Genomic DNA, 26750 nt, shown 5'->3' on the forward strand with positions numbered 1-26750 from the left:
ACATGTGCAGAATGTGGCTTGGCTTTGTTTTGCTGAGATATGTAAGGATGTCGCTGGAACGGAGGCTGCTTGGATGGCCCCATCCAAAACTTTTATTTACCGTTCAGCACGGTGCATTCACGCATCCAAGTTAACATGGCCTCCTCCTACAATCAGATGATGCTGACTTTTGAACTCAGGATGGCGCTTTTCCTCTTACTGCCAGAGGACCCGACATCCATGATTTCCAAAAATTATTCTACAGTGGACTCGTCAGACCGCAGCATCCAGTCCATCTCGGATGAGTTTGATATATGGCTTTCACTTTTCATGGTAGAGTTTTAAATTGCATTAGTGGACGTAGCAACATACTGTGTTAAGTGACAACTGTTTACTGAAGTGATGTTTTTTTTTTTTTTTTTTTACTACATTTGCTCCTAAGGGATTGAAAGTTGGCGGCATGGTGGAGCAGCTGGTAAAGCGCTAGCCTCACAGTTCTGAGGTTCTGGGTTCAATACCAGACCCACCTATGTGGAGTTTGCATGTTCTCCTCATGCCTGGGTGGGTTTCCTCCGGGCAATCCGGTTTCCTCCCACATCCCAAACACATGCAACATTAATTGGAATCTCTAAATTGCCCCTAGGTGTGATTGTGAGTGCGGCTGTTTGTCTCAACGTGCCCTGCGATTGGCTGGCAACCAGTTCAGGGTGCACCCCGCCTACTGGCAGTTGACAGCTGGGACAGGCTTCAGCACTCCACACGACCCTTGTGAGGATAAGCGGCAAAGAAAATGGATGGATGGATTGAAAGCCACGGGCAGCCACTGTTGGTTTACCACCCGTGCCGCTTACGTACAGAGATTTCTCCAGATTGTCTGAATCTATTTATGATATTATGGACTGTAGATATGGAAATGCCTATAGTCCTTGCAGTTGTACAGTAAAAATGTTCTTAAACTGTTGGGACTATTAGCTCATGCTGTGGTTAGCAAAGTTTTGAAACTCAGACCAGGGTTAGGGTTAGCCTTTCGGGGATACTCCTTTTATACCCATCCCGGTGGAACGTTCCAAACAGGTGGGTTTGACCATTCCTCAACTGAGTTCTGAGTTTTCTTTGCCCGTCTCAGTGTTGAAAAAACAACCAAACAAATAAAAACAACGTTCACCACTTTGAACATTTAATGGCTTGTCTTTATAGTGTATTCAATTGAATATATTCAGAAAAAAAAAAATCACTTGCCTGACTCCGGTGTGGGCAGTGTGGATACAGTTCACATTTTCTGAAAAACATTTGGAAACCATTGTATTCTGTTTTGATTCAGATTTTACACAACGCCCCAACTTCATTGGAATTTGAGTTTGCGCGCTTCTCACTTTCATGATAATGGTATTCGGCCTAAAATTCGCAAAACCTTCTCCCTCTCATACCGCACATAGTTTGTCGCGGTCAGGCCTGGTCCCCAACCTGTGCAGATAGCAGACGTCCACGTGTTTTTGTGTATTATTTTGTGGTACGATAGATGTGGTAAGAATAGATGAAATAGGTCGCTTAAGTTCTAGGTCTCAGATGCACTGCCCCTCCACTAGATTTTAGAGTGCCATTTTCCTTACTTATAAAAGAAAATAAAAGAAAGAACAGCACCATTTTTAGGAGGGGTGAAGCCAGGAATTTTTCAGCTGGGTGGCCCGACCGAACTTGTTGCCGTAGCCAAATGATCGTCAATTTGGGTGGGCTGCCGTTAGAGCTTCGAGCAGAAAATCTTCTCACGGTATTTCCCCAAACATGTGGTGGGGTTGGACATTAGGGTGGTGTAGCTTTCTGTGCATGGTGTCCACCGCCACCCCCTGGCCACCCGCCATCTCCGCCCCTGGTTTTTCGGGGGAGGGGGGGTACAGATACGAGTGTTGTCTTTCATCTCGTATATCAAAGCACCACTTTTACTGTATGACGTAGCTGTCAGTCTTTGCGGGTTTTCAGCAATTATCTTATCTTCACCAAATTTCTCTAGAGGGTCTTTAAACCAGTGCTTGCTAAAAATGGGTGTTTTGTTTTGCCGAAGCGCTTCTTCTTCCTCCCCCCGTCGTCACAACGCGGAAGCAGAGGAAGACTCGCAGGGGGGCAGGAGCGAGGAGGCGCAGGGGGTGCCAGCAGGCTGTCGGAAGCCCAACACGAGCACAAGCGCCGCAGACAAGCGTCGCCACGAGGGAAGGCGTGAAACGGGAGCCGAAATTGGGGAGCCGGCGGAGGTGCTCGGCTTCATCATGGCGCTGATCCCGTCGCAGGTTCTCCGCGTCGCCATCCTGCTGTCTTACTTCTCCATCCTGTGCCACTACAAGGCTCTCGACATGCCGGCGCACCAGACCTACGGGGGCAGCTGGAAGTTCCTCACCTTCATCGACCTGGTGAGGCTCCACTCGCCTCAACGACGACGCTGCTAGCTTAGCCCCGGATGCTCGGATCAAAGCCACGCTTGTTTCCAGTCGTTGACGCAATAAATGTGCGGGTTTAGATGATGCGGGTAATTGGTTCTTGCCTCCGAGGTGCAGGTTGGGTAAATAAGCCGAAGAGGTGCAGGTGTCGTGGGTGAGGATGTGGTCAATGGGCCACCTAGCTTGCTAATTTGTTAGCTACATCACTCAATGCTCTCCCACGTTAAGTCTCCTAGCTTAATGCTCGTGGGAAACGCCATAGACAGGCTAATATCTATATGGCATGAATGATGTAGCAACACGTGGACAGAGTGACATTACTAACTTGTTCTATATCCTTGAAAAAACAATATCACTGCTCACATGCTCGAATCTAATACGACCAAAAAAAAAAAAAAAAACCAACGGCGTGACAAACCAGTGCTTCTGCTTTTGCAACTGAGGGAGGCCTTGTCACGTCGCAGCAAATGGTGAAAGTCCCATTGTGCCCATAATATCCTTTAAAAAAAAAAAATGGTTAGAAGTTCAAATAATCAAACATAGTTTGGAATGACACAATAAAGAATAAAGGCTGGAAATGGGATAGAACAAAAAGAAGCTGTTTTGAACGGATTGCCAATTCGCAGGCGCACACACACGAGTGCCAAAATTCTCCACCCGAAAGTGTCACAGTTAAAATGATGCAAAAGTTCAAAAGGGGTACGCATAATGCAAAACAAACGCACTTGCTTCAGTTATTTGTGCACAAACTGATATATACTTGCATATGTGAAAATTAAAACAATATATAAATATGCAGCAAATGCTACGAGAGTACTTTGCGGATTTTGTCCATTGGGGGTGGACTGTAACCGCTGCAATAAACAAGGGATTATAATGTTTCGCAAGTTCTGCCAGAGCATCTCCGTTTACAAGCACAACTGTGGGGGATCTCAAATTAGATTTAGTGTTTGACACCATAATGACAAGTGCAAATAACTGCTTTTTTTGATAGCCCGTGAAAACAATGCGTACTTTCACGCAGGCAGCGGCAAAGGAACACACGAGAGCGCATTCTGCCACGAGAACAAGGCATCTATTGTTTTTATCATCACTGGGCCGCTCAATATTGCCTTGACGGGCGCAGCGTCAGTCCTGCTAAGCTAACGTCTGGAGGATTGGATTTCATTGTAAGTGTAGACTTCTGTGGATGTCAATAGCGTGCAAATGGTTCCAGTTTCTCTGAAAAACCTTTTAATGTGCTGTTTTTTTTTTTGCTGCGTCATATTTTGCGCATGAGGTCTTTGTTGTTCTTTGACGATGTGTTGCTGATTGTTGCCAGCAGTGGCCTCATCCTGGAAATGCAACACGACCACCATAACGTGGCGCTTGTAAACACAAAATGGGAATTTGTAGCATGACTAATACAATGTTACCTCGATTTAGGAGTTTAATCATTTTGTGACTCAGCTGGTACCCGTCAATTGTGGCGTTGCATCGCTTTGGATTTGAGATCAGCACAGTGTTTTGAGTTGAAAAACAGAGATTAGGTGGTGAATCTCGCTTGTCACATTGATTATAAGTGATGGTGGAAATTGGACAAGTTTAGGGAAATTACCATAATTTCCGGCCTATTAGCAGTAACTTTTTTCAACGGGTTAATGCGGTGATGCGGCTAATTTGTGCATTTTTTTCTAACGGCCGCAAGGGGGCATTTGAGTGGAAAAGGTAAGAATGATCCTGGTGGAATATATGTGCAGAGGAAGTCACTTTTACCGGCCCTTTTAGCGCTGTACTAGCGTTAGCGCTTTGCGAGAGTGTTGCTGCTATGTTACTGGTGTGTCTAAGTGATATTTACCGGTACGGTATTTTAACCGGCCCTGTTAGCGTTAGCACTAGAATTAGTGCAGCGTTAGTGCTCTTTTTGTGTACCGTCTGTAAATATCTCACGTTTCAATGTGGGCACTTGCGGCTTTTACACAGCTGCGGCATATGTGTGTACCAAATGGTATTTCCTTTACAAATGTAGGTGAGGCTTGTAACAAGGTACGCTCTCTAGGCTGGGAATTATGGTACACACCAACAGAATACATGTGTGTATGTGTGGTATAAACAACAGTATGTGTCGTGGTTGGTAGTACAAAGCGTGTGTTGCAGTGTTGAGAAAAGGTGACAAAGTTCGATTGAATGGTGGACGCCATGTAAAATGAAATAAAACACTGACGTTCAAATCGAGCAATGTGGTGAGTCAGTGTTTTTTCCACATCCATAAAGTAATGATTATTTTATATCAAAAGCCCTTAGCGTCAAATTCACTGTTCCGCTTAATGATTGTACACACAAAACCCTAATTTTCTCCTCTTTTTGATCATGAACTGATGTTTTTGGTCACCAATCCCTTGTGAATTTCAAACTGCGGCATTTTGTGGCTCCCTCAGTAGTGATGGTGAAAACAGCTGGCAGTGATTGGGATAATTGCCACATATTTTCTTTCACATCACTCGAGGGCCAGCTTATCTGAAGCTAGCTCGCAAGTCACAACACAAGCAAGGCTCATAACTTAACCCCCCCCCCCCAAAAAAAAATGGAGGACTCGTAAGTCAAGATAACAGTTTTATATATATATATATATATATATATATATATATATACCGTAATTCCCGGCCTACAAAGCGCACCTGCTTATAAGCCTCACCCAGTACATTTGTCAAAAAGCAGCTCTATAAAAGCCTCAAATGCCCACATTGAAACCCACACTGATACATGTGATATTTACAAAGACGGTAGGACTGTGCTAATGCTAACACTAGCGCCGCGCTAAGGCTAACTCCAGGGTCGCGCAAACGGGGCCGGTTAAAAAAACATACCGGTAAAAATCCCTGAAACACGGCAGTAACATGCTAGCGCAGCGCTAACAGGGCCAGACCGGTAAAAGTCACTTCCTCGGGACATATATTCCACCGGTCTCACTCTTACCTTTTCTGCTCGAGTGTCCCTTTGTTGCCGCTAGAAAAAAATGCGCAAATTAGCCGCATCACCGCATAACACGCCATGGTTGAAAGCGTGTGAAAAAAGTCTCAGTTTACAGGCCAGAAATTACGGTATTTATCTCTGTGGCGCATATTTGGATTTCGTTTTATTGTGTAAATAACGAAGCGTCCTGCAGTATGTGTGTGCTGTTTTGACCCTGCGGATCTAATTACGGTATTTATTGATCGCTCAGAAAAGAGACAGCGCCACTCCTCCCTGCTTCATCGGTAGCTCGGCTCTCATTGTAAATCAGTCTTTGTGTAGCACGCAAGCTAACGCTGCCTTTTCATGCTAACAGTAAGACACACCTCGGAAATTAAAGTACGAAGCCGAATCATCAGTGGATGATCTGGATTGTTGATTTTTTGTTGTTACACCTGACACTCCCACTGGCTTCCTGCCAATCTCTTGTCAAACAACCAAAAATGGCGCATCATGTATGAGATCACGTTACTTACACTTTACAAAGATCATATTGCTTATTCATGAGACGGTGAACCCTCAGTGTTTGCTGGGATTAGGTCCCCAAACCTGACGCAAATTTGTGAACCTAATCAGTGTACGACTGCAGTGCTTCATAGTCGAGAGCGGTCTATCACATATTTTGATGTTTTGCTGCAGGTGATCCAGGCGGTGTTCTTCGCCGTGTGCGTGCTGATCGACGTCTCCAGTCTGCTGACAAAAGCCGGAGAAAACCGAGAGCAGGAGAGGCAGCTCAGAAAGCTGATTGGCCTCAGGGACTGGATGATGGCTGTCCTGGCATTCCCTGTTGGAGCGGTGAGCAGATAGACGCACACACCGACGCACAAATGCAGAATCTGTGACGAAATTTGGAAAGTATGTCCGCCTTTGTGCCTGAAATCTCATAATGGTGTACTTTTTCCAAAGATTTTCGGGCATTGTGTAACGGACGAGCACTTTGTTGGATGACTGTTGAAAGTACGTCAGGCTTGCAAAATACACATCAGGCGGCATTTGCGTTAGCCACCATGCTTACGTCCCTAACTTGAAACTTTAGGAAATACACAAAGCACAAAAAGTATGGATATTTGTGTTTAGTAGATCATTTCTTTGTTGAAGCAATTCTTTTTGGCAATAAATTATATAGCGTTGGAAAGCCTGTTTATAACCCTTTTAAATGCTGCCACATTTGTAAAGAGAAGGCATTTGTGGGATGAGCGGCAGAGCTGAGAATGTGGGTTGCGCCCATGGGAGAATTGCCAAATCCTGTCCGCACTACGCAAAACAAGTTGTCTTCAAAGAGGATAAACTATAAGTAGAAATAAATAGAGTTCACATAGTTGATTTACCAGGTAGCATTTCTGACTTCCATTAGCAAAATGACCCAAATTTCCAGCATTCTTGAAAGCGGCCATCTATTCTTTTATGAAGTTATGTAAGCTTATATTGTAAATTTACGTTTTTCTTGTTTTCGTTTTTTTGTGCACTAGTTTGTGGTGTTCACCTTCTGGAGTCTGTACCTATACGACAGAGAGCTGGTCTACCCCAAACTGCTGGATAACTTCATACCTCAGTGGCTCAACCACGGCATGGTGAGTTTGGTCGGGTATATTGACAGTGAATTGTTGTTAATCCTGAGGGAGGTGGGGTAATGTTACAGACCCACCAGGAATGGGGGAAGAGAAATTAGCAAGATGGAGAGCTAATGTAAAAGAAAATAATACCATAATTCCCGGCCTACAGAGCGCACCTGGTTATAAGCCTCACCCAGTACATTTGTAAAGGAAATACCATTTGGTACATACGTATGCCACAGCTGTGGAAAAGTGAAAGGAAAAATGAAAGGATAAAAGGAAGTGCCCACATTCAAACACAAAGATATTTAGAAAGAAAAACAATACACAGAGAGTTTAACGCTAATGCTAGCGCCACGCTAATGCGAGCGCCACGCTTACGCTTGTGCCGCTCTAACGCTAGCGCCGGGCTAACATACTGGTAAAAATCACTGAGACACGGCAGTAACACACTAACGCAGCGCTAACAGGGCTGTACTGGTAAAAGTCAGTTCCTCGGCACATTTATTGCCCACTTCTGGCAGTTAGAAAAAATGCACAAATTAGCCGCATCCCCGCATAGACCGCAAGGTTGAAAGCGTGTGAAAAAAGTCTTGCCTTATAGGCCGGTAATTACTGTAATTCTAATTTTACCCCATCACACCTACACTTTGAACACATTTAAACTTGTTAAAACATACTTAGTTGTAGAAAGACTTTTTAAAGTATTTCCACCTGTTCTTACGCTCTTGCTCAGTTCTCGCACAGTTCTTCAAAACTGAAGTCAAGTCTGCTCGCTTCAAACCGCAAACTGTTTTTCACTCCCAAATGAAGTTGACGGATGGCACAGAAGAGATTTCAAGATTGTTCATTTGTGTTCCGAACCGTTCATACTATCCATATCATTTCAGCGAACGAAAAGAGTGATAGCATAATGTTAACATGTAATGTGAAACTCTTAATAGACAGGTTCATGCAAATTAGGATAGTAATTAATCATCTACATTCAGGTAAGTGTTACTTTAAAAACAATTGCCCAAAAAATGAAATGCATTTCTCCCCCCCCTCCCCCCCTTTTTTTTTTTTTAGGTCAAACGGTGTTATATGAACAGTCCCAGATAAGTTTGATCAAGATTAAAAGGCTGACTTTGAATAGTCATATGAGCATTGTTAAGAACATGCCAACTTGCTATTACCACAACAATGTAGCCACACACGCTCGGTGTGTGTGTGAGTGTGCGTGTGTGTGCGTGTGTGCGTGTGTGCGTGTGTGCGTGTGTGTGTGTGTGTGCGCGCATGCAAGCAAGGTGTCTTCCTGCTATCCAGAAAGTGATGCAATAGGCAAGCGGTTGCTATGGTGGTTTCGCCAAGAACTGAAAACAATCAGACCACCACCAACCTGCGCATGTGTGTGTGTTTGCATGCGTGCACGCCATGTGTCGTGTCTCCGGTAGTAAATATTTAGCAGTATTCCATGGTATCGGTGTGTGGTGTTTGTCCCGGCTGCCGTGGCAACTGTGTGATTATTCCCATTGCTGGAGGGAGGGGTCGGGTGATGTCAAAAAGGAAAGGCAAGAGTCAAATATAAAACGATCTTAATCCTCTGCTAAATGTCCTCACCATGAGGCGTTAACGTTGAAAGCGGCGCGTTCCAGCGGGGAGGGGTCAAAGTTGAATGTATTCCGGGTGTGACACTCGTGCGTTTATGTTAGTCGCTGAGCGCAAGCGCCGGCTGGCGAGCGCAAGCGCCGATCGGCCACGTTCCCGAGCGCCAGATAAGCTCCTTAAACTGCGGCGAAATGTCAACTTCAGAACTTTGCGAAATGCCGTTTTCACACCGGGTTCGCGTAGAGTTCAAGCCGTGTTAAACCTTTAGCAGAGCAGCTGTGCGTCAGTTAATGGCGCCGTTGGTCCACTTAAAGGAGACGTACACTGCTCTCAAACCGTTAGATAATTTGAGTTCACCTGTAAAAAGTTAGTGCTTTTTAGGTCACCCCCAGCACATCAGTTTTAAAAAATTAATAGTAATCCACACCTTTTATTAAAAAACAGCACATTACTTCAAAGTGAAGGTATAGAAATCCCCCTAACAAAATGTTTATCATTGTTTTCCATTTTTAATAACAAAGGTTATCGGTCTGTTTTCATGGAGGACTACAGAAATCTGACTATATTTACTGTTGAGAGGGTGAAATAAAAAAAATTGGCCAATTCATTGGTTATCAAAATAGTTATCGATTGATTTGCTAATGGATTAATTGTAGATTAACTGTTGCAAAAGATTGATGTAAATTTGAGCGCATTCAATCAAGTGTGCTCCATCTGGGTTTTTGAGTACATAATGTACAGTGAGTAGATCGGAGTATTATATGGAATATGAGGGCGGGGGGGGATTGGAAAATCCCATTTTGACCAAACGGTTTAAAATGGTCTTGGTTTATCCCAATTTCAGCTGTAGGCCACAGGATCAAACCACTGCGCTCGAAAAGGGTGGGTGGGGAAGGAAGATGGCCGTCTGAGCAAAACCACTAACCGCGAGTGGCGAGGGCTTTGCGTGCCTGTGTTATCATGAAGCTTCACAATGAATGTCAAATGTGAAGCACGTGCCCTGCTCAGAGGGTAAAAGGTAAAGTGATCCGGGTATTGTAGCGTGTTACAGTTACTAAATCAATTGGGTTTTCAATGAATTGATTAATTGTTGATGGTCTTGGCAGCTGATTAAAAACATAACGGAAGTTTAATTACTTTTGACTTTGTTGGACTGCCTGACGAAGGTGACAGAATGTGTGCGTGCGTTTTCGGGATAATGACGGGACGCAAAGGTATCATTTTAAGCCCCCTTGAAGGGAGACGTCGGCCTTTTCTCTAGTCGGCGCTCCACGGATGTCGTCGTCGTGACCTCGTCAAATCTCTGCGGGAGGTCGTTGCTTTTGTTCAAGAAAAAAAAATGGCAAGAATGCCTTGTGGTGGTCAACACAATGACAGCTTTTGATGCACCAAAATGACAACATTGCTCTGGAAGGAAAACTCAATGGGGTTGCTTCTCCTTCAACTTTTGACTTCAGCGGGATATTCCCGCTTTTTGGGCCAGGACTTTTTGAAACGAACTTCATGGGGGCAGCGCTCACATTCCGGCCCGGCTGGTATTCCACAGCTGTCATCATCTTCTGGCGTTGCGTGTAGAAAAAATACACCCTTTATTTTTTTTTAGCAGGCTATTTTGATTGTGTTGCCTTTTCCTAGCTATTTGTACACATCCTCAGTGGAAATCAATACATTTATTTTACAGGAAGGGATGTACGTTTTTGTAATTCCATTTCGTATGCCCTTCAGATCCTTTTCCCTCTTCGAGCATGTGTGATTTAACACGGTGTCATTCCTCCCGTCAGCACACCACGGTGCTGCCGTTCATCATCATCGAGATGCGCACCACACACCATCGCTACCCCAGCAGGCCGTGTGGCCTGGCGGCCGTGTGCTGCTTCGGCGTAGGCTACATCCTCTGGTACGTCCTTTCTTTTTTTTCCCTCACTTCCGTTCTTCGCAGAGGTCACACCACACCTTTGTGTGTGCAGGACTTGTTGGGTGCAGCAGGTCACGGGCATGTGGGTGTACCCGGTCTTGGAGCGCATCACGCCGCTCGCCCGCGTCGTCTTCTTTTGTGTGCTCACCGCCGTCATTTGTGTCTTCTACCTGCTTGGAGAAATACTCAACAGCTACATCTGGTACCAGCCGCACACAGGTACAAACACGTGCAGGCTCACACATACAGAAACAGGTACTACTCTCACTCACCTATACTTTTAGAAGGTACTCTTATCCATGTACTCATACACACACAAAGACACTTGGACAGGTACACACACACACATGCAGAAAGGTACATGCACACAGGCACTAATGCACATAAAAAGGTAAACACACCTGGGCTCACAAACACATGCGGACAGATACATGGGTACTCATGCACGCAGGTACAAATGCCCGCATTGAAAGATATACCTACCGTAATTTCCGGCCTACAGAGCGCACCAGATTGTAAGACTCACCCAGTACATTTGGTACATACATAAGCCGCACCGGTGTTAAAGCTGCAAGTGCCCACATTGAAACCCACATTGAAACACGAGATATTTACAAAGAAAGACGGCACACAGAGTTTTCAAAAGTTTTAGTAGCTCAGCTTAACAATGCAACAACACGGTAGCACAAACAGGCCTGGTTAAAAAAAACAAAACAAAAAACATACTGGTAAAAAAAATAAAAACACCCGCAGCAGTTACACAGTAGCAACCTACTAGCGTGGCGCTAATGTAGTGCGGCGCTAACAGGGGCGGTTCAAAAAAACAAACAAAATAAACACCAGTAAAAATCACTGAGACACAGCAGCAACACGGTAGCACAGCGCAAACACGGCCGGTTAAAAAATAAATACATGGAAACATACCGGTAAAAGGCACTTCCTCGGCACATATATTCCACTTGTCTCACTCCTAAACTTTTCCGCTCAAGTTCCCCCTTGCGGCCGTAGGAAAAAATGCACAAATGAGCCACATCACAGCATAACGCGCAGGATTGAAAGCGTGTGAAAAAAGTCGCTGCTAATGGGCCGGTAATTATGGTACGAATAATCAAAACACATACATGGAAAGGTGTTTACATACACACACAGGCAATTGCCACATGCATGAAAATTTAGATGTACATGGCGAAAGGTACTCATGCAGATACAAACGCGCACACACACAGATGGCACACGCAGACTTGCACAGAACCGTCTAAAACGTTCTTTTTCTCCACCAGCAAAGATCAAAGGTGAGTGAACTTTTGTCACGCATGCCAATGGAGTGGCACACGTAAGGTCACATGTCAAGCTCCACCCACCAGAGAGCACAAAGACTGCGGAGTTGTGACCTTTTGAACCCCCTCCATCAACACCAACAAGCCTGAATATAGGGAACTGGATGCAAACTTTTATTTTTTTTTTTTTTACTTTTTCCTTATCTTGCCAAAGCACACACACACACACGGTACTTTGACATGCACAGCAGACACATACGCATAGAAAAGTACACACATGCCCCTTCACTCTTGCACAGGGACAGATGAACATGAATGTCCATGAACGCACATTGTCATAAAGGTCTTGATGAGGGTGATCTAGTATTGATACACACACACAAACTTTTTCTCATCCCCTGAGGTACACACAAGCACAGCAACATACATAATTTGTCCTCATTGCGGTCATCACAGATGAACTTTATTGATCGCCAGCCAATGGGAGGGCACATATAAACAAGCGTTGACATCTACGGACAATTTAGTCTTGAATGTAGCTTACGTGTATGAAAATCCACTCTGGCGCAGGGACAACATGCAAACTCCACACAGGAAGGCCTGAGCTGAGATTCAAAGCCAGAACCTTTTGACGGCGAGCGTAGACGTGCTGACCGCTAGGTCACCCGTGTTGCCCATGTGGACTTAGCGTGTATTAAAGGTCACGACAAGGGCTTTCCAAATGTCATTACATTTTTATGTAGTGTGTATTCTTGTGATACAAGTGACCTGACTAGGTTGTCAAGATGCAAGCCTTCATTGGGATTTTTTTTAAATGTATTTTAGGTTTTATTACTGTATCTTGGCAATGAACTCAATACACTTTACAGTATTAACACTTTGACAAATAGTACATTTTCTTTGAAATTATTTTTTAAAGGGAATTTGAGCTGTTTATTGTTACTCTTTGTTGTTAGTCTAAACACAAAAGCAGAATTACACATCGTTGCTGTGCTGGTGTCTATCTCTGTTTTTTTTTGGGGGGGGGCATCAATGGTGCAGTATTCCCATCTATCTAAATGGGGAAAGTATTTTAGATACACGTTTCATGCAGGGTCACAGGACAAATTCAACTTGTATCCTTACTCTGTACTCTGATGACAACACAGCGATAAAAAATGCTAAATTATGAAGCTTGCAATCATAACTGGACTTTATTTATTTAACTCATTTTGTGATTTATTTTTTTAATATCGGATACCTTGGGTCATTGCTACTTGGTAGTGCTAATAGTCATTTACCTGCAGAGGGCGCTACCAGAGTCACTGGAACACAGCACATTGAGTATTATATGATGAAAGGTTACATATTTTAATGGCGTGACATTGTAGTGTGTGGCAATGTTTTGGCAAGATAGCAAAAATGGTTACAGGTGAAGTTACAACTTTTTGTAGTTTTTTGGGAGGGGGGATAAAGTGGGGCTGTGTTGCTTGGTGATGGATAAAAAAAAAACAGGCTGCTGAACTCGTCACAGAAACATATTTATTGGATTAGGTTTTATTTAATGTCAGCTTTAACCAAACTACTGAATTTGAATGGTGAAGTCACATGATTAACAGAAAAAATAAATCCAAAATCCCTGAAATTGCTTTGTTGTTTCTTCCTCCTTTTTGTCCGTGTCCGAATTTAATTAGAGATACCGTCCAATGAGGTCTGTTTAAAAAAATTTGCATTTACAAAGATATTTTAATGCATCCAAATTTAAATACTATCTCAAAGGTGAAATAAATCAAAAGTCAAATGTATCTAAGGCCAGATTCCCTAAAAGTCAAATAAGAAGTCAAACTAAAATTCAGAGATGGTCCAAAAGTTAAATGCTTTAAAGTGAAAAACCGGAAAAAAAAAAATCCAAATTCAAACAACCTTAAAGTGAGGTACTAAAAAATAAAAATTAAAAAAAATTCATCACATTGACAGCTGTTTATATTTTGACCGCCTTATTTATAAAAAGCAAAATGAAGTCTGGTAGATTAAATTTGTAAGACAGATAGGTGGCCATCACGACATTTAAAAAAAAAAAAGTTTTTTTCATGCTTAAAAACACAAGAATAACAATGCGGTCATCTGTGTCAAAATAAAAGCAACAAATAACTCAAATTTAACGTCAAAAGCCACCTTTATTTTCCTGGGTGATGTTCTAACCTTTACAAAGAGTGACATCTTGTATTATTTTACTGTGCTTGTTTTAAAATGTGACGAGTGTGCGCGCCTTCTTCTTCACGCATCTCCTTGAGGTGACACATCCAAACACGCAAATACTCAGCATAAATTTGCATATATTTATATTTATATATTATATTTATGCTAATAAACCAAAGTGGTTTCCCGTCACAATGTTGCTTTTATTGAACATGCGTTAAAGTAATATTCACAAGAATGTGAAAATATCAAAAGCACAAACTGTTAACATGAAAAGGGAAGCTTATTGGAAGCTGCACACGGTCATATTTCAAACAAAGATGTAAATTAATCGGGTACTCCCCCTGCTGGAAGGTCACGCAAAGTGTCCCTATTTCAAACACGAGGGTGGATGATAAAAAATGAAACTAAAAAAAGATAAATACAAACACAAATACAAACATTTATGGAAAAATCTGTCTCACTCCTTCCTGGTTTTGGGGTTGGGGGCTGAAAGAGAAGATGTTTCTGTCTGAAAAACTGAAAGCGTGTGCATATTTCTAACCATGATATTAAGTCACATTTAAACATTTATTTACTGTCATGTGTAAAAATAAGATTACCAATGTGTGTTTTAGGTGACATTTGAATGTGCTTAAAGGGGAAATCCAGTGCTTTGCATGAACAGTGTATCAATAGGTCATGTAATATGTACCCTATTTTGACAATGTGATGTTAAATCCTCTCTCATTAGTGTTTTGAGAAGATTATAATAGACAATTACAAATTTTAAGGTGCTGCCATTTTTGCGAGTCACATGACCTACGTGTGTGGATGTAACGTGTACCGTTCCGCAACAAAGGGACACCATTTATGCCCAGCGCCGATTTCTTGTATTTATCCTCATCTGGTGAAGAAATAACAGTATCAGTTGATCGGGAAGACGGAGGAATACTTCCATACAGATTTAAACCTGTGGCTGTAATAATGTTGAATATCCGGATGGTTCTTCAGGCGGAATGACGCGGAGTCTGACGAGCGAGCTCCGGCAGCGGACCGCGAGTTGAGCTTCCAGGCATCAGAGGCTGTTAGGCTCGGACACTGAAGCTCGGCTAAAGGCCTCCGCCGCCACCGAAGCTCGGCTAACGGCCTCCCTGGACGTCGAAACTCGGCTCGCGGCACGCCTCTGTGACTCACAAAAATCATAGCGCCCCTGAAAATTCGTAATTGTCGATAAAAATCTTCTCAAGACACTTATTAAATGAGAAAGGATTTAACATCACAATACATATTACTTAACCTATTGGATACACTGTTCATGCAAAGCACTGGATTTCCCCTTTAAGTGTCATAGAAAAAAGGGCCATTTTCTGCTTACCGTTTGGGTTCTCCTGCTTGTAGAACATCTTCAGCATCTCCACGGCTTCGTCTGCTCTGTGGCCCGAGATGCACTGCACACGTACACACGTGCAAGTTCACTCACATGCGCACACACTATGCACCATACGGGCGTGCATCACATTGACACGCTTCACTTGCGGTAACCTTGAAAGAGGTTCCTGTGCGAGGTAGCTCCGCCGAGGCCACGTCCAGGACGGAGCCGCAGCCGCCGAAGCGGTCGTTCCGGCAACCGTACGCCACCACCGGAATGTCCACGAGACGGTCAAGGTTGAAAAAAAAAAAAGGCAAAAACACACATTCGAGAAGGAAGTAAAGCAGAAGGATGCCTTGAGAATTTTACAACTTGGGATTTCCTTGGCTAAAATTTGTGTAAGACTAAATGGGACTTCAGGCCTTTTCAGCAGCAAGTGCAGAGTGCTTATGACGGCACGTGCCTTTGAATAGGAACTAGAAAAATGTTCTATTTAGGAGTAGCGTCACGGTAACTTAGAAACTCAGAGAACCTCCTTTGAAATAAGTATGGGATGCACTCAGTTCCTTGTTTGTCTCCTCTTTGTGTGAAAAGGTCTTTAGTCCTCGCTCTGAGGGAAGGATACTCATCAGGCGGAGTGCGGCAGCGCACATGATGCACGGCTCCACCGTGACGTACAAAACCGTCTGCTCGCACACGCTCCTCACTTCCTGTTTGCCTTGGCGACACCAATCCAGGAGCTGGTCCAGTGCCACCATTTCTGCATGTCGTGTGGCCTTAAAACACAAATGCATATAATTTAGCCGCACTACTTACACTCAAAACATGGCTACCAACAAAGTGCACAGAAGAACATTGTGTGCTGACAACTTGGTTTTAGTGATGTTTCAGACCTCTCTTGCGGCTATTTTTCTAAAACGTGATCGCCAATTTTAATTGGTGCGAAGAAACTGGAAGTATGTAGTTTAAAAAAAAAAGGAAATTGTTTTCTTGGGTGGGGAATAGGTCAATTGATACCATACTGCTCCACTCGAGTTTTTTTTTTTTTTTTTTCCAAAATTCCTCCACCTACATTTTTGGTCTCGTTGACTTCATTCCGTCCACTCCCGACCACTTCATTTTTGTGGACCATCAAACATCCTACTGGAACTTCTCCATTGTCCAAGGCATCTTTTGCCTGCATACAACAAACACACACACGCACAGGATAAAATATAAAGTATAAAAACAATAAACATCTACATCCTGATAATTCCTCATGGGGATCATCACTCCCTCGCCCCCCCCAACACGCATCCATACACACACTAAATAATGATGTGATTAAACACATATTAATAGTCGACATATCACAGAAAAAAAGTCACCATGTCAAACGCGCGGTCCATCCACTTCGCGACTTCCTCGTTCGTTGGATAAAAACCAACTTTCCGGCACTGCTCCTCCGTTGTCATGGCAACTTTGCATTATGCTCGTAAAAAGAATTTGACCTAGAATGCATTTTTAAAAAAGTGTATTAGTTTTCCATGTGTCCTGTTACAGAGATTGTTTCATATCCGGAAGCAGCACGTGAAGAGGAGGATAATATTGGACGGACCATTTTCCGGTTTAACGTCGCATTTCAATGATAAATGACAATTATAACATTTTTCCCTTCTTAAAATATATAAATATTTTAAAATATTACTTTTCAAAAAAGTAAAAAATTTCATAAAATAAAAATATAACCAAACGTAATATTTATTTTATCTTACAGCTATTAATTTTCCCCTTTCGATTTACATTTCCACATCTAATATGGCAGAATCATCCACATGTGTCTCAATGCGACGTCTACCTACTTATGTCTATGCCTATGACAGTTCCCACACTGCTAACGTGGCTAAGCTAGAGACTAAACTCATGAGCTAACCATGTTGCTCGAATACTGCGTCCAAAGATAAATGTACGGACTCATTCGTGGACTTTCACACCGTGGGACATTCCTCACTGCGCGAGGATGTTTTCGTCCGTTTGGAATTTTCTCAAGCGTCACAAGAGGAAATTTATTGTCACCGGAGCTGTAGTTGGAGGTACACAAATTGTGACAAAACTGTTGTTAGCCAGTTTGCCAATGATCCACTAATATGGAATTTTAACCGTCAATTAATTTGAATTGATAATTTTTAATTTTCTTGAATTCAGATCCTTTCCATTCACTGCCTCCTCAACTTACTTGTTTTAGGTGAAAAATTCCAATATTACAGGACATTATTAGCGTGAATGTGTTAAATGAAAGGGAATATAGTACTCTCCAAAAAAAAAAAGTCTAGCATGTGGAGTAAATGTTCTTAAATTGTCATAAAATGAAGATTTATACTGCAATTAATTACTCTGACGTGATACCTTTTGTCATTAATGACTGATACTTACCACTTTGCCCTCCATACAGGTGTGTACTTCTTGGGTAAATATGCCCGCTCCAAAATCAGGGAGCTCCAAGAGAAGGAGGCCACTGAGTACATTGCTCAGGCTAGACGTCAGTTCCTCTTTGAGAGCAACCAGAGGACGTGCAACATGACCGGTGAGGAAGTCAACACTGATTAATATGACTTAATAATAGTCGCTGCAGGAACTAAGTTGTTGAGATGTGGATTTTTTTTTTGGTGTGCACTTCAGTTGTGTCTATGTTGCCTCCATTGAGAGAAGCCATCGTCAACCAGCTCAACTCAGAAAGCCTCACCGCCGTCCTGAAGACCAGGTTGGTGAAGTAAAGTCAATTTATATAGCGTTTAATAACAAAGAAGTCTCAAAGGTCGTTAAAGGACCACGCTTGATAAAGGTCAAGACAAGGAAAGCCTCAATAAAACAGGTCAAAATCCAAATGTTGGGGTGAGGCGGGGCAAATGATTAGTTGCATGCTAGGTTTGGATAACAAAATCTATGAGTGAAATAATAAGTTTCAAGTTGCGTGTTCTACTTTTCTATAGAGCTCCTGCACCTACATTATAAAATCACGTGACTTTTGTTTACGTCACCATATTGCCGGTCAATGCTAAGTCGATTGGAGACGACACGGAAATATGTCTTGTAGCACGACGCCCAGAGTTTTGTCCGATGCCGTCAGATATTTAGAAGGTGAAAATAAACAACGGTACGTGGAAAAATTAGATAAACTCGGGATAGAGGACCCGTATTTAATGCCGAAATCGATGTTTTTGCCGATAAGAAATTGGACTGTTGATCCGCTTCCGCTTGTCTTGGACAACTGGATCTACACGTGGATCTGGTGAGTAAGTCGTCGAGATTTACATGAAAAAGTTTGATAGCATATAAAAGTCTGGGCGCATACGAATACTTTTGTTGCTGGAATAAATCCGACATAGTGACGGTTTTGACGGCTTGTGAACGCGGAAGCGTGTTCGGCGACACGTTGACCTTTGCCGGAATCCATCGATCTTTTCAGATAGTATTCAATACAAATACCAATATTTAAATAAATGACCACTGGTTTTACACAAACCCGCATTCATTAACTATGATTGGGAAAAAAAAAAAGAGGACGGAGTCGTCTCCATGGAACGTACACGGTGTTTTCAGCTGGTATTCCATAGAATTATCTCTTTGAATATCTGTCTCATCTGTTGTGACAACCAACGGCACAGCAGTTCTCGGGTATTGTAAATATTCTCCTCCGGTTCAATGTTTCCCCACAATGTCAAGCACCTCTGTTTGACCGGCAATATGGCGCCGTGAAAGTGGTGATGTCACACGCACGAGCTCGAAGGATGTAGCCGTTCTAATTTCCACTGGTGGGACAATCCATAGTATTGGAGACCAAATATAGAATGGTCTAGAAGTCTAGAACATGCTGAGTTTTGCTCTCTGCTCGTTACTCTAACAGGCCGGCCAACAAAGTGGAGATCTGGGAGGATTTGAAGATCATTAGTAAGTCACACATCACTTCCCTGCTCGCGCTTCGCCATCTTGACCTCATTCGATGGCCGTCGGCATCTTCTGTGACAGGTTTCACACGCAGTCTTGTAGCCGTGTACAGCACGTGTATGCTGGTGGTGCTTCTGAGGATCCAGCTCAACATCATTGGAGGGTACCTGTACCTGGACAACTCTGTGGGCAAGCCACCCACGGTAAGTAACATGTTGAGAAGGTCCTCGAACAGGGTTTCTCAAATAGGGGCAATGAGCCATAGCGTGGGGGTTCACAATCGTATTTGCAAAAAGTTATTCGATATGTCATATAATTTGGAAAAAGTGCTGCACTACGCGTGTACAATTCAAGGTTTTGATTTGATTGTGATATACATTATGAAAAAAAAGTTTTTTTGTTTTTTTTATATACTAACAAAAGGTGTGTTATTACCATGTATTTTATTTCAAGGATTAGTGTTGGATTTTTTTACCCTTTGGTTTGGGCTTTTTAACCTGTGTTGGTCTTTTTGACGTGTGTGTGTGTGGTGTGTGTGTGTGTGTGTGTGTGTGTGTGTGTGTGTCTCTCTCTCTCTCTCTCTCACTCTGTCTCTCTCACTCTGTCTATCTCTCTAACCCCCCCCCCCAATCAGGCTCCTCAGGCACCACCAGAGGTCCAACAGCAGTACTTGTCCAGCATCCAACATCTCCTCGGTGATGGTAAGAACAATATTAATAACGTTGTGTTTATGAGCTACATGTATCAATACATAAATAATAAATATGTCTCTGTGTCTGAGCAGGGTTGACACAGTTGATCACCGTAGTAAAGAAGTCAGTGCAGAACTCTCTGGAAGGGTAAGACCATACAACAACTCCAATAAGTATTACATTTTGCGTGGTCAAAAATAGGGGAACAACTTTTTATCACTGAGAAGAGAGAATTGTGAACTTGCACACGTTTGGTTCATCCTCGAGTGCAATATCCAGACGGGCGACGATGCCACATTCATCCGTTCAAACAAATATACGAAATTCAATGTGTAAACACCACATGATTGTCCAGCTGTCAATATTGCACAGGAAGGAGACAGGTTCTTTGTCTTAGAGATAAATGTGCTTTGGTTCCAAATGTGTATATCAACACAACCTCAAAAGCAACAAAAAAAAAAAAAAAAAATGTGAATCTGCTTGCTTGAGCTGTGTGTGTGTCATTATTCATAGTGACACAATTATTGAGGAGGAAGACATTTACAGTTTGTAAATAAAATACATATATACACACACATAGTACGTAGACATGCATGGACATATAAATATACACACATCAATACATGTGCATACATAGACGTGCACCGAAGCACAATTATTGTGTTTTGTATGTGCAGTGTGTGTCTGAAGCAGAGTTTGAGTCTGTTGGAGTTGGAGCAGCACGTGAGTTGGATCCGAGCCGAGGTTGAGAACTGTACCCAGCGCCCACTCGCCTCATACATGCTGGCCGATGATGACAACGCCCTCGCCGATCAGGTCAAAATGATGCGCAAACGTGAATCAATTCCAGATGAGTACCTGTTAAATAAAGTAGCTCACCATTCTGCTCGCCGCTATGTCTTCAGTGGAAACAGTGCACGTCAGAAGACATTGGCATTTGCTGGAGACCAAAAAATATATATTTTTTAAAATGTTCGAAATAAACCCTTTAAAGAAAAAAAAACATCTTTTAAGAAATAGTTTTGGTGAAAAAAGGTGGCACGGTTGGACACTCTAAATTGCCCCTAGTTGTGATTGTGAGTGTGGTTGTTTGTCTCAATGTGCCCTGTGATTGGCTGGCAACCATTTCAGGGTGTACCCCTCCTCCTACCTGATAATAGCTGGGATTGGCTCCAGCACTCCCACGACCCTTATGAGGATAAGCGGTTCAGAAAATAGATGGATGGAAAAAAAAAAGCATGAGTTTTGTGATTTTTTTTTTTTTTTTTTTTTTCCGGGGAATCCCAAGGTGTTCCCAAGCCAGCCGAGAGACGTAGTCGTCATGCATTACAAAATTATTTCATTTTGGGGTGAAAAACTTGTCTTGTCTTTGAATTTTTTGGAGGAGTTTTTGAAAAACAAGTTGTTTTAAATTTTTTAGGAAAATGGATTTTTCAGTTTTTGTAGGGAAAAAAAATCAACATGACCAACAAAAACAACTGTGGATGGATTAACTATTATGTGCGCAGTGAGGGCACAAACAAAATAAACAATATATATAATTTTTTTTAATGCAAGACAAAACAACAAGTGTAATAATGTGAAGGTGTTGCGTTCAGGCATGCGGACTGACAGAGAATGACGTCTTGACCATCCGCCTGCTCAACGAGACCAGGGACATGATGGACAAGTACCCGTCCGCTCACTGTCTGCACGTCCTCTCCAGCAAACGTGCAGAAAATCACGTGTTGTTGTTTACGTTGTCTGTGTGTTCAGTCCAGACTTCAGCATTGTGTTGAGTACGTGCCTGCAGCGAGGATTCTCTCGTCTCCTCGACAACCTGGCGCAGTTCTTCCACCCGCCACCCACTGACTCTTCCCACACCTCCGCCCCTGACAGGTCCGACTTAGTCTGTGTGTGTCTGTCTTTGCGCGCGTGTGGGCCCGTGCATCTGTTCACAAATGTGATGGCGTCTTTGACGAGTTTTCAATATGTGGTGTGAATAGGTTGCGAATCCACCGGCTATTTTTGTCTTTCGAATCCTGAATTTTCCTTCATAACTAGAGACAATGTTTTTCTGAGGAGGGGTTTTGTAACCTGAATTTTTAGTTACTAGAGGCGCTTTGCAAGTAGAGGTACCACTGTATTTGTAAAACTTAATTAACTATTTCACTTTCAGGCTTGTAAGCATTCGGCATGGTGGCTTGACAAAATTCTGTCAAACATCAGGCGGGTTGTAAATATAAGTGTAGAGGTCAGATTGCAACAGTAATGCAAATGAAAACATTAGCTTTACTACTTTGCCATGTCCAGCTGTTCATATTTCATGAAACGTGGTGTTAAACGTGTGGACTGCACTTCTTGAACAGTGAACATAAATACTGTAAGTACATTCATAATAATAATAATAATAATAGATATTAGTCTCTTGCGACAGAAAAGTCATTGAAAAGTTTGCTAATTGCATTTCATCTTATTGCAATATTTTTGCGATCCAATTTTTGCAATTCAATTAAATGGGATTCATTTTTCAGCCCAAGTGTGTATTGACATCTGTGTTTGTAGTCTGCCATGCACCAGTCTTCCGCTGGCAAAGATCATCCCCATCATCAACGGTCAGATCAACACCATCTGCAGTGAGTCACAAGGTCACTTTGTTCAGGTAAGAATCATCATCATCATCAACAACATAATGATGGCGTTTGGGAGTAACCAAAATTATTTTAGTGAATGAAATAACTTGTCCATGATTATGCATCACGGATGCACGCTGCATGTCCCAAATTCATATGTACAATAAACCCTCCAATGTGAAGTAACATGATTATTATTACATATATTTTGGGTATTAATCAGAAAATGAAGAACATTTTTGAAGTCCAAGGAAAATCTGGATATGTGCCAGCTTTCACAGCCAGACCGGAAGAAACATCCTTGACCCACCCCTGATGTCATCAGTGCTTAGCATTACAGACCATTCGTTCTAGCTAAGCCAAGTTGCTGGGGTGTTGTGCATTAAACGGCAACAAAACTGAGAAAACGCACCCAAATTTGTCCTTCTTTAGCCTCCCGTGGGGTCAACCTGGCAGAATGAAGCTGTGGCAGTCACAGTTGAGGCTCATTCATCAGCCGGGGAAATTTGCACGCATCTAACCATTACTGGTTATTAGCCGTCGAGCTTATAGCCTTGTGCCGGTACTGTATATGCAGGAACATACTTTCTGAGGTGGCACGGTGGAGCAGCTGTAAAGCGTTGGCCTCACAGTTATGAGGACCCGGGTTCAATCCCGGACCTCCCTGCGTGGAGTTTGCATGTTTGCGTGGGTGTAACCTGCCTCCTGCCCGTTTACAGCTGGGATAGGCTCCAGCACTGCCGCAACACTCGTCCGGATAAGCGGCTAAGAAAATGGATGGATATGTACGTGTAATTACTTTAGGGAAGTCCCAATTTTTTTTTTTTTGCATTTTATATTCCACAAATAAACCATTAGATAGTCCTATGCCATACGAGGCTCGCGTTTTTGATAAACTTTGTACATGGCCCATAGCATTCATATAGCTCACATAGCATTCCAAGACCGTTAAGCATGGCTTGGCCACCTGGTACTTGGTTGGCTGCTGGTTGAGAAAGTACTTCGAGTTCATATCCAGCAGAAGCAGCATTTTAAATGTAAACCTGGTGGCGATCATGTTGATTTATTTATGGCGGTCAGTCACGGTTAAAATTTGATTAACTGTGCAACCTTAATTGGTATGAAATCTCATTGTCCTCTTTTAGGACCTTCTGATGAACGAAAACCTGAAGGAGTTTGCTGCCAACGTGTACGACAGCTTCAGCACGTCACAGGAAGTACAAGAGTAGGAGGACCTCACCAATAATGAACTTTTTTTTTTAATGACTCATGTCACCTAAACTGGATTATTGGAAGCACTGTTGCATCACGGGAAATGGAATCTTAATGGGAGACTCTGCCATGTTTTGGTGCCCCTGCAGAGGCAGCAGGTAAGTGGGACGCACAGGCCACATTTTGTCGTCTTTTTCATTAAGTTCACCTGCTGCTTCATTTGAGAACATTTTTCTTGGCGTGAACTGTTGCTCTGGGCAACTTTTAACTATGGTAATTGTCGACTTCCTGCTGGGGAGTTTTTGCGAGACTCGGTGTGAGAAGAAGAAACTACTTTGATTAAAGGTGAATCATTAATATTATTTTTAAGTGTTCCCAGGTCTCTTACTCTTATAAAAAAAACAAATTCTGACAATTTGGGTTATATTTGTCTGATATTTACATTTGTTTGATGATCTTAAACATTCATGCGGGGAAGGTTTGCAAAAATGCAAGTATTTGACAAGAGCGGCAAATGGCGTATTTTCGCAACTACCGTAATTTCCGGCCTACAGAGCGCGCCTGCTTATAAGACTCACTCGGTACATTTGTAAAGAAAACACAATTTGGTACATACATAAGCCGCAAGTGCTAGCTTTGAAACCCGCATTAAAATATGAGATATTTACAAAGAAAGACGGTACACAGAGTTTTCAAAGTTTTAGTAGCTCATCTTAACATAGCAACAACACAGTAGCACGAACAGGGCTGTTTAAAAAAAAATAAAAAAAACATACTGGTACAAAAAAAAACAGCCATGGCAGCTACACAGTAGCAACACGGTAGCACAGCACTAACAGGGCCGGTTTAAAAAAAAAAAAAAAAAAAAAAAACATACCTAAATCACAGAGACACTGCAGCAACACACTAGCGTGGTGGTAATACTAGCTAATACTTTCATATATATACCGGTAAAATCCACTGAGACACAGCAGCAAGATGCTAGTGCGGCGCAAACAGGGCGTGTTAAAAAAACATACCGGTAAAAATCACTGAGACACGGCAAGACGCTAGCACAGCGCTAACGCTAGCGCAGCGCTAAAAAAAAAAAAAAACAATCGGTAAAAGTCACTTCCTCGCCACACTGATTCCACCGTCTCACTCTTACCTTTCCCGCTCAAGTGCCCCCTTGCGGCCGTTAGAAAAAAATTTACAAATTATCCGCATCACCGCATAATCCGCAGGGTTGAAAGCATGTGGAAAAAGTTGCGGTTTATAGGCCGGAAATTACGGTGTAAGGCGCAGTCCCTGTGACCCTCCAATATGCTATCTTTATTGAAGTATTTAACAATGTGTATACTAACATCATTTTTTTAAATTATTCTGCATCCACAAATCCATCAAAGTCATCATCTTCTGTATCTGAACCATTCACCGCTCATAAAAGTCACGCACCAGCATTCACAGATTTTGGAACAAGGTGCACGCATATGGCGCGGCAAATTATAAACCCTCGTCCATTTTGGAGAAAATTTCAGACTTTTAAGTGCGCCTTATGGTGATGAAAATACGGTAGTTTTTCACGGGACTGCAGTAGTTTTTTTCCCATAATGCTGTCTGTCCATACAAAGCAACAGGCATGAAATAATGTGCACGCAGAGCTCTTCCAAGGCTTCCAAGTTTTCTCCCTTGTGATGACTCAAATCAATCATTCCACTGCTACGTTTTGGTTCTAGGAATCTATTGGAGAAAACATTCCAGATAAAAACAGAGCTGGAGTTTGGATGTACAGTATTTCGATGCAGTTTCCCTTGCTGTGCACAAGGTGTCGCCCTTGCAGTAGAGTTTCAACTTGTTTTGGTTGTAACGTTTGCGTTTCCTCTTCGAGGAATTTTGGAGATGTTAAATAAAAGAGATTATCAAGAAATGAAATTCAGCTAAGGTTGTCTAATTATGGCGGCGGTCCTGCCAAAAGGGGTCGCTGTTGTACATATGGATCACATGGTTGGAAACCCCCTCAATTAAAACTATTTTGTGTGACGTCATAGCTTCATTGTTTTTTTTTTTTTTTTTTTTTTTTTATGAAATATGATGTTATGAGGCTGCACTAGGTGCATGGACATGGGTTATAAGGTAAATATGGAGCATGCGAAGTGTCTACAACATTAAATATGGTATGTTACATTTACCACATAGAACCCTAAATATGCAAATAGGTCACATTAGGTAGAGAGAATAGGTATGAGGCAGTTTTGATATATTCGTTTTGTATCGACATTAAATATGAAGTAATGCTACATTGCAGGTGTACGGACTAAAAATTATGTCAATATGCTGTACTAGCGAGTATACAACATATGATAACATAGAACATGAAACACGGTTGGAAAAAAACCACTGGGAAAAATGCAGACTCAGGTTGATGTCATAGTTATTTTACGTTAAATAGGATGTAACGATGCTACAATAAATATCCAACATTTAAATGTAAATGTGATCCATCAGGTTAAAGACATTTTTTTTTTCAAGGTGGAACCAGGTGTGAAAATATTTTCGGGCCTTTTATTTCTGCTAATTCAAAGAATTTCTGGGGTTTACAAATTCTTATTTTTTGTCCTTCAATGCGATTTTAATCGGTGTCAAGGATCTACAGATTTTTTTGTTCACGACCATCCCGCACAAATAGCTGGGGTCTACTGTATTAAATATGTACATATACATCATTCGATCTGTATCGATAAATAAATATCTAAATGACCAAAATTAGGTTCATAAACAACTATGATATAAATATGCTGAATTTGAGAACATAGAATATTAGAGACAATACAACATATACTACGTATATCGTTATTAAGAAATCGTCATAGATATGGATCACGTCGGGGGGGATGAAAAAAAATTGCTGACTCAGGATGACCTCATTTTTTGTTTGTCTTTTAGCATTAAATATGATGTGTCCTACATGAGAAAATGTAAACTATATATTAATATATAGAACAGCACTGTTGTATACGGGTATATGGGTCACACAGTTGGAAATATGGGAAAATGCTGACTCATGATGATGT

At 42.2% G+C, this 26750-nt stretch overlaps 3 protein-coding genes across 6 annotated transcripts; 2 read left to right on the top strand and 1 right to left on the bottom strand.

Annotated features, from left to right (window-relative positions):
* Window positions 1-1204: 1204 nt before the first annotated feature.
* On the top strand, window positions 1205-13351 carry aig1 (androgen-induced 1 (H. sapiens)). Of its 2 annotated transcripts, XM_061811904.1 has the most exons (7): window positions 1205-2225; window positions 2316-2381; window positions 6039-6194; window positions 6869-6970; window positions 10321-10436; window positions 10507-10673; window positions 11735-13351. In XM_061811904.1, exons 1-7 carry the CDS (start codon window positions 2016-2018, stop codon window positions 11752-11754), a joined length of 837 nt encoding a protein of 278 aa, XP_061667888.1. In that variant the 5' UTR covers window positions 1205-2015; the 3' UTR covers window positions 11755-13351. The 2 variants fall into 2 exon arrangements, with proteins under 2 accessions (XP_061667888.1, XP_061667887.1); XM_061811903.1 differs by having other exon boundaries at window positions 1206-2381.
* Window positions 13352-13867: 516 nt separating this feature from the next.
* Window positions 13868-17783, bottom strand: adat2 (adenosine deaminase tRNA specific 2). Of its 3 annotated transcripts, XM_061811905.1 has the most exons (7): window positions 17673-17783; window positions 16628-16750; window positions 16333-16437; window positions 15886-16036; window positions 15434-15540; window positions 15267-15339; window positions 14405-15074 (listed from the first exon to the last, which is right to left on the bottom strand). In XM_061811905.1, exons 2-7 carry the CDS (start codon window positions 16712-16714, stop codon window positions 15031-15033), a joined length of 567 nt encoding a protein of 188 aa, XP_061667889.1. In that variant the 5' UTR covers window positions 16715-16750; window positions 17673-17783; the 3' UTR covers window positions 14405-15030. The 3 variants fall into 3 exon arrangements, with proteins under 3 accessions (XP_061667890.1, XP_061667889.1, XP_061667892.1); XM_061811906.1 differs by lacking the exons at window positions 14405-15074; window positions 17673-17783 and adding an exon at window positions 13868-14398 and having other exon boundaries at window positions 16628-16852; XM_061811908.1 differs by lacking the exons at window positions 14405-15074; window positions 17673-17783 and adding an exon at window positions 15076-15101 and having other exon boundaries at window positions 16628-16852.
* On the top strand, window positions 17090-24764 carry pex3 (peroxisomal biogenesis factor 3). Its single transcript, XM_061811902.1, has 12 exons — window positions 17090-17332; window positions 17692-17823; window positions 17919-18000; window positions 19144-19187; window positions 19266-19387; window positions 19819-19885; window positions 19969-20023; window positions 20554-20692; window positions 21475-21545; window positions 21632-21754; window positions 22421-22517; window positions 23634-24764. The coding sequence occupies exons 1-12, from the start codon at window positions 17260-17262 to the stop codon at window positions 23715-23717; spliced, it is 1089 nt and encodes a 362-aa protein (XP_061667886.1). The 5' UTR covers window positions 17090-17259; the 3' UTR covers window positions 23718-24764.
* The last annotated feature ends 1986 nt before the right edge of the window (window positions 24765-26750 follow it).

This window comes from Syngnathoides biaculeatus, chromosome 23, assembly GCF_019802595.1.
Source record: "Syngnathoides biaculeatus isolate LvHL_M chromosome 23, ASM1980259v1, whole genome shotgun sequence".
Classification (NCBI taxonomy): domain Eukaryota; kingdom Metazoa; phylum Chordata; class Actinopteri; order Syngnathiformes; family Syngnathidae; genus Syngnathoides; species Syngnathoides biaculeatus.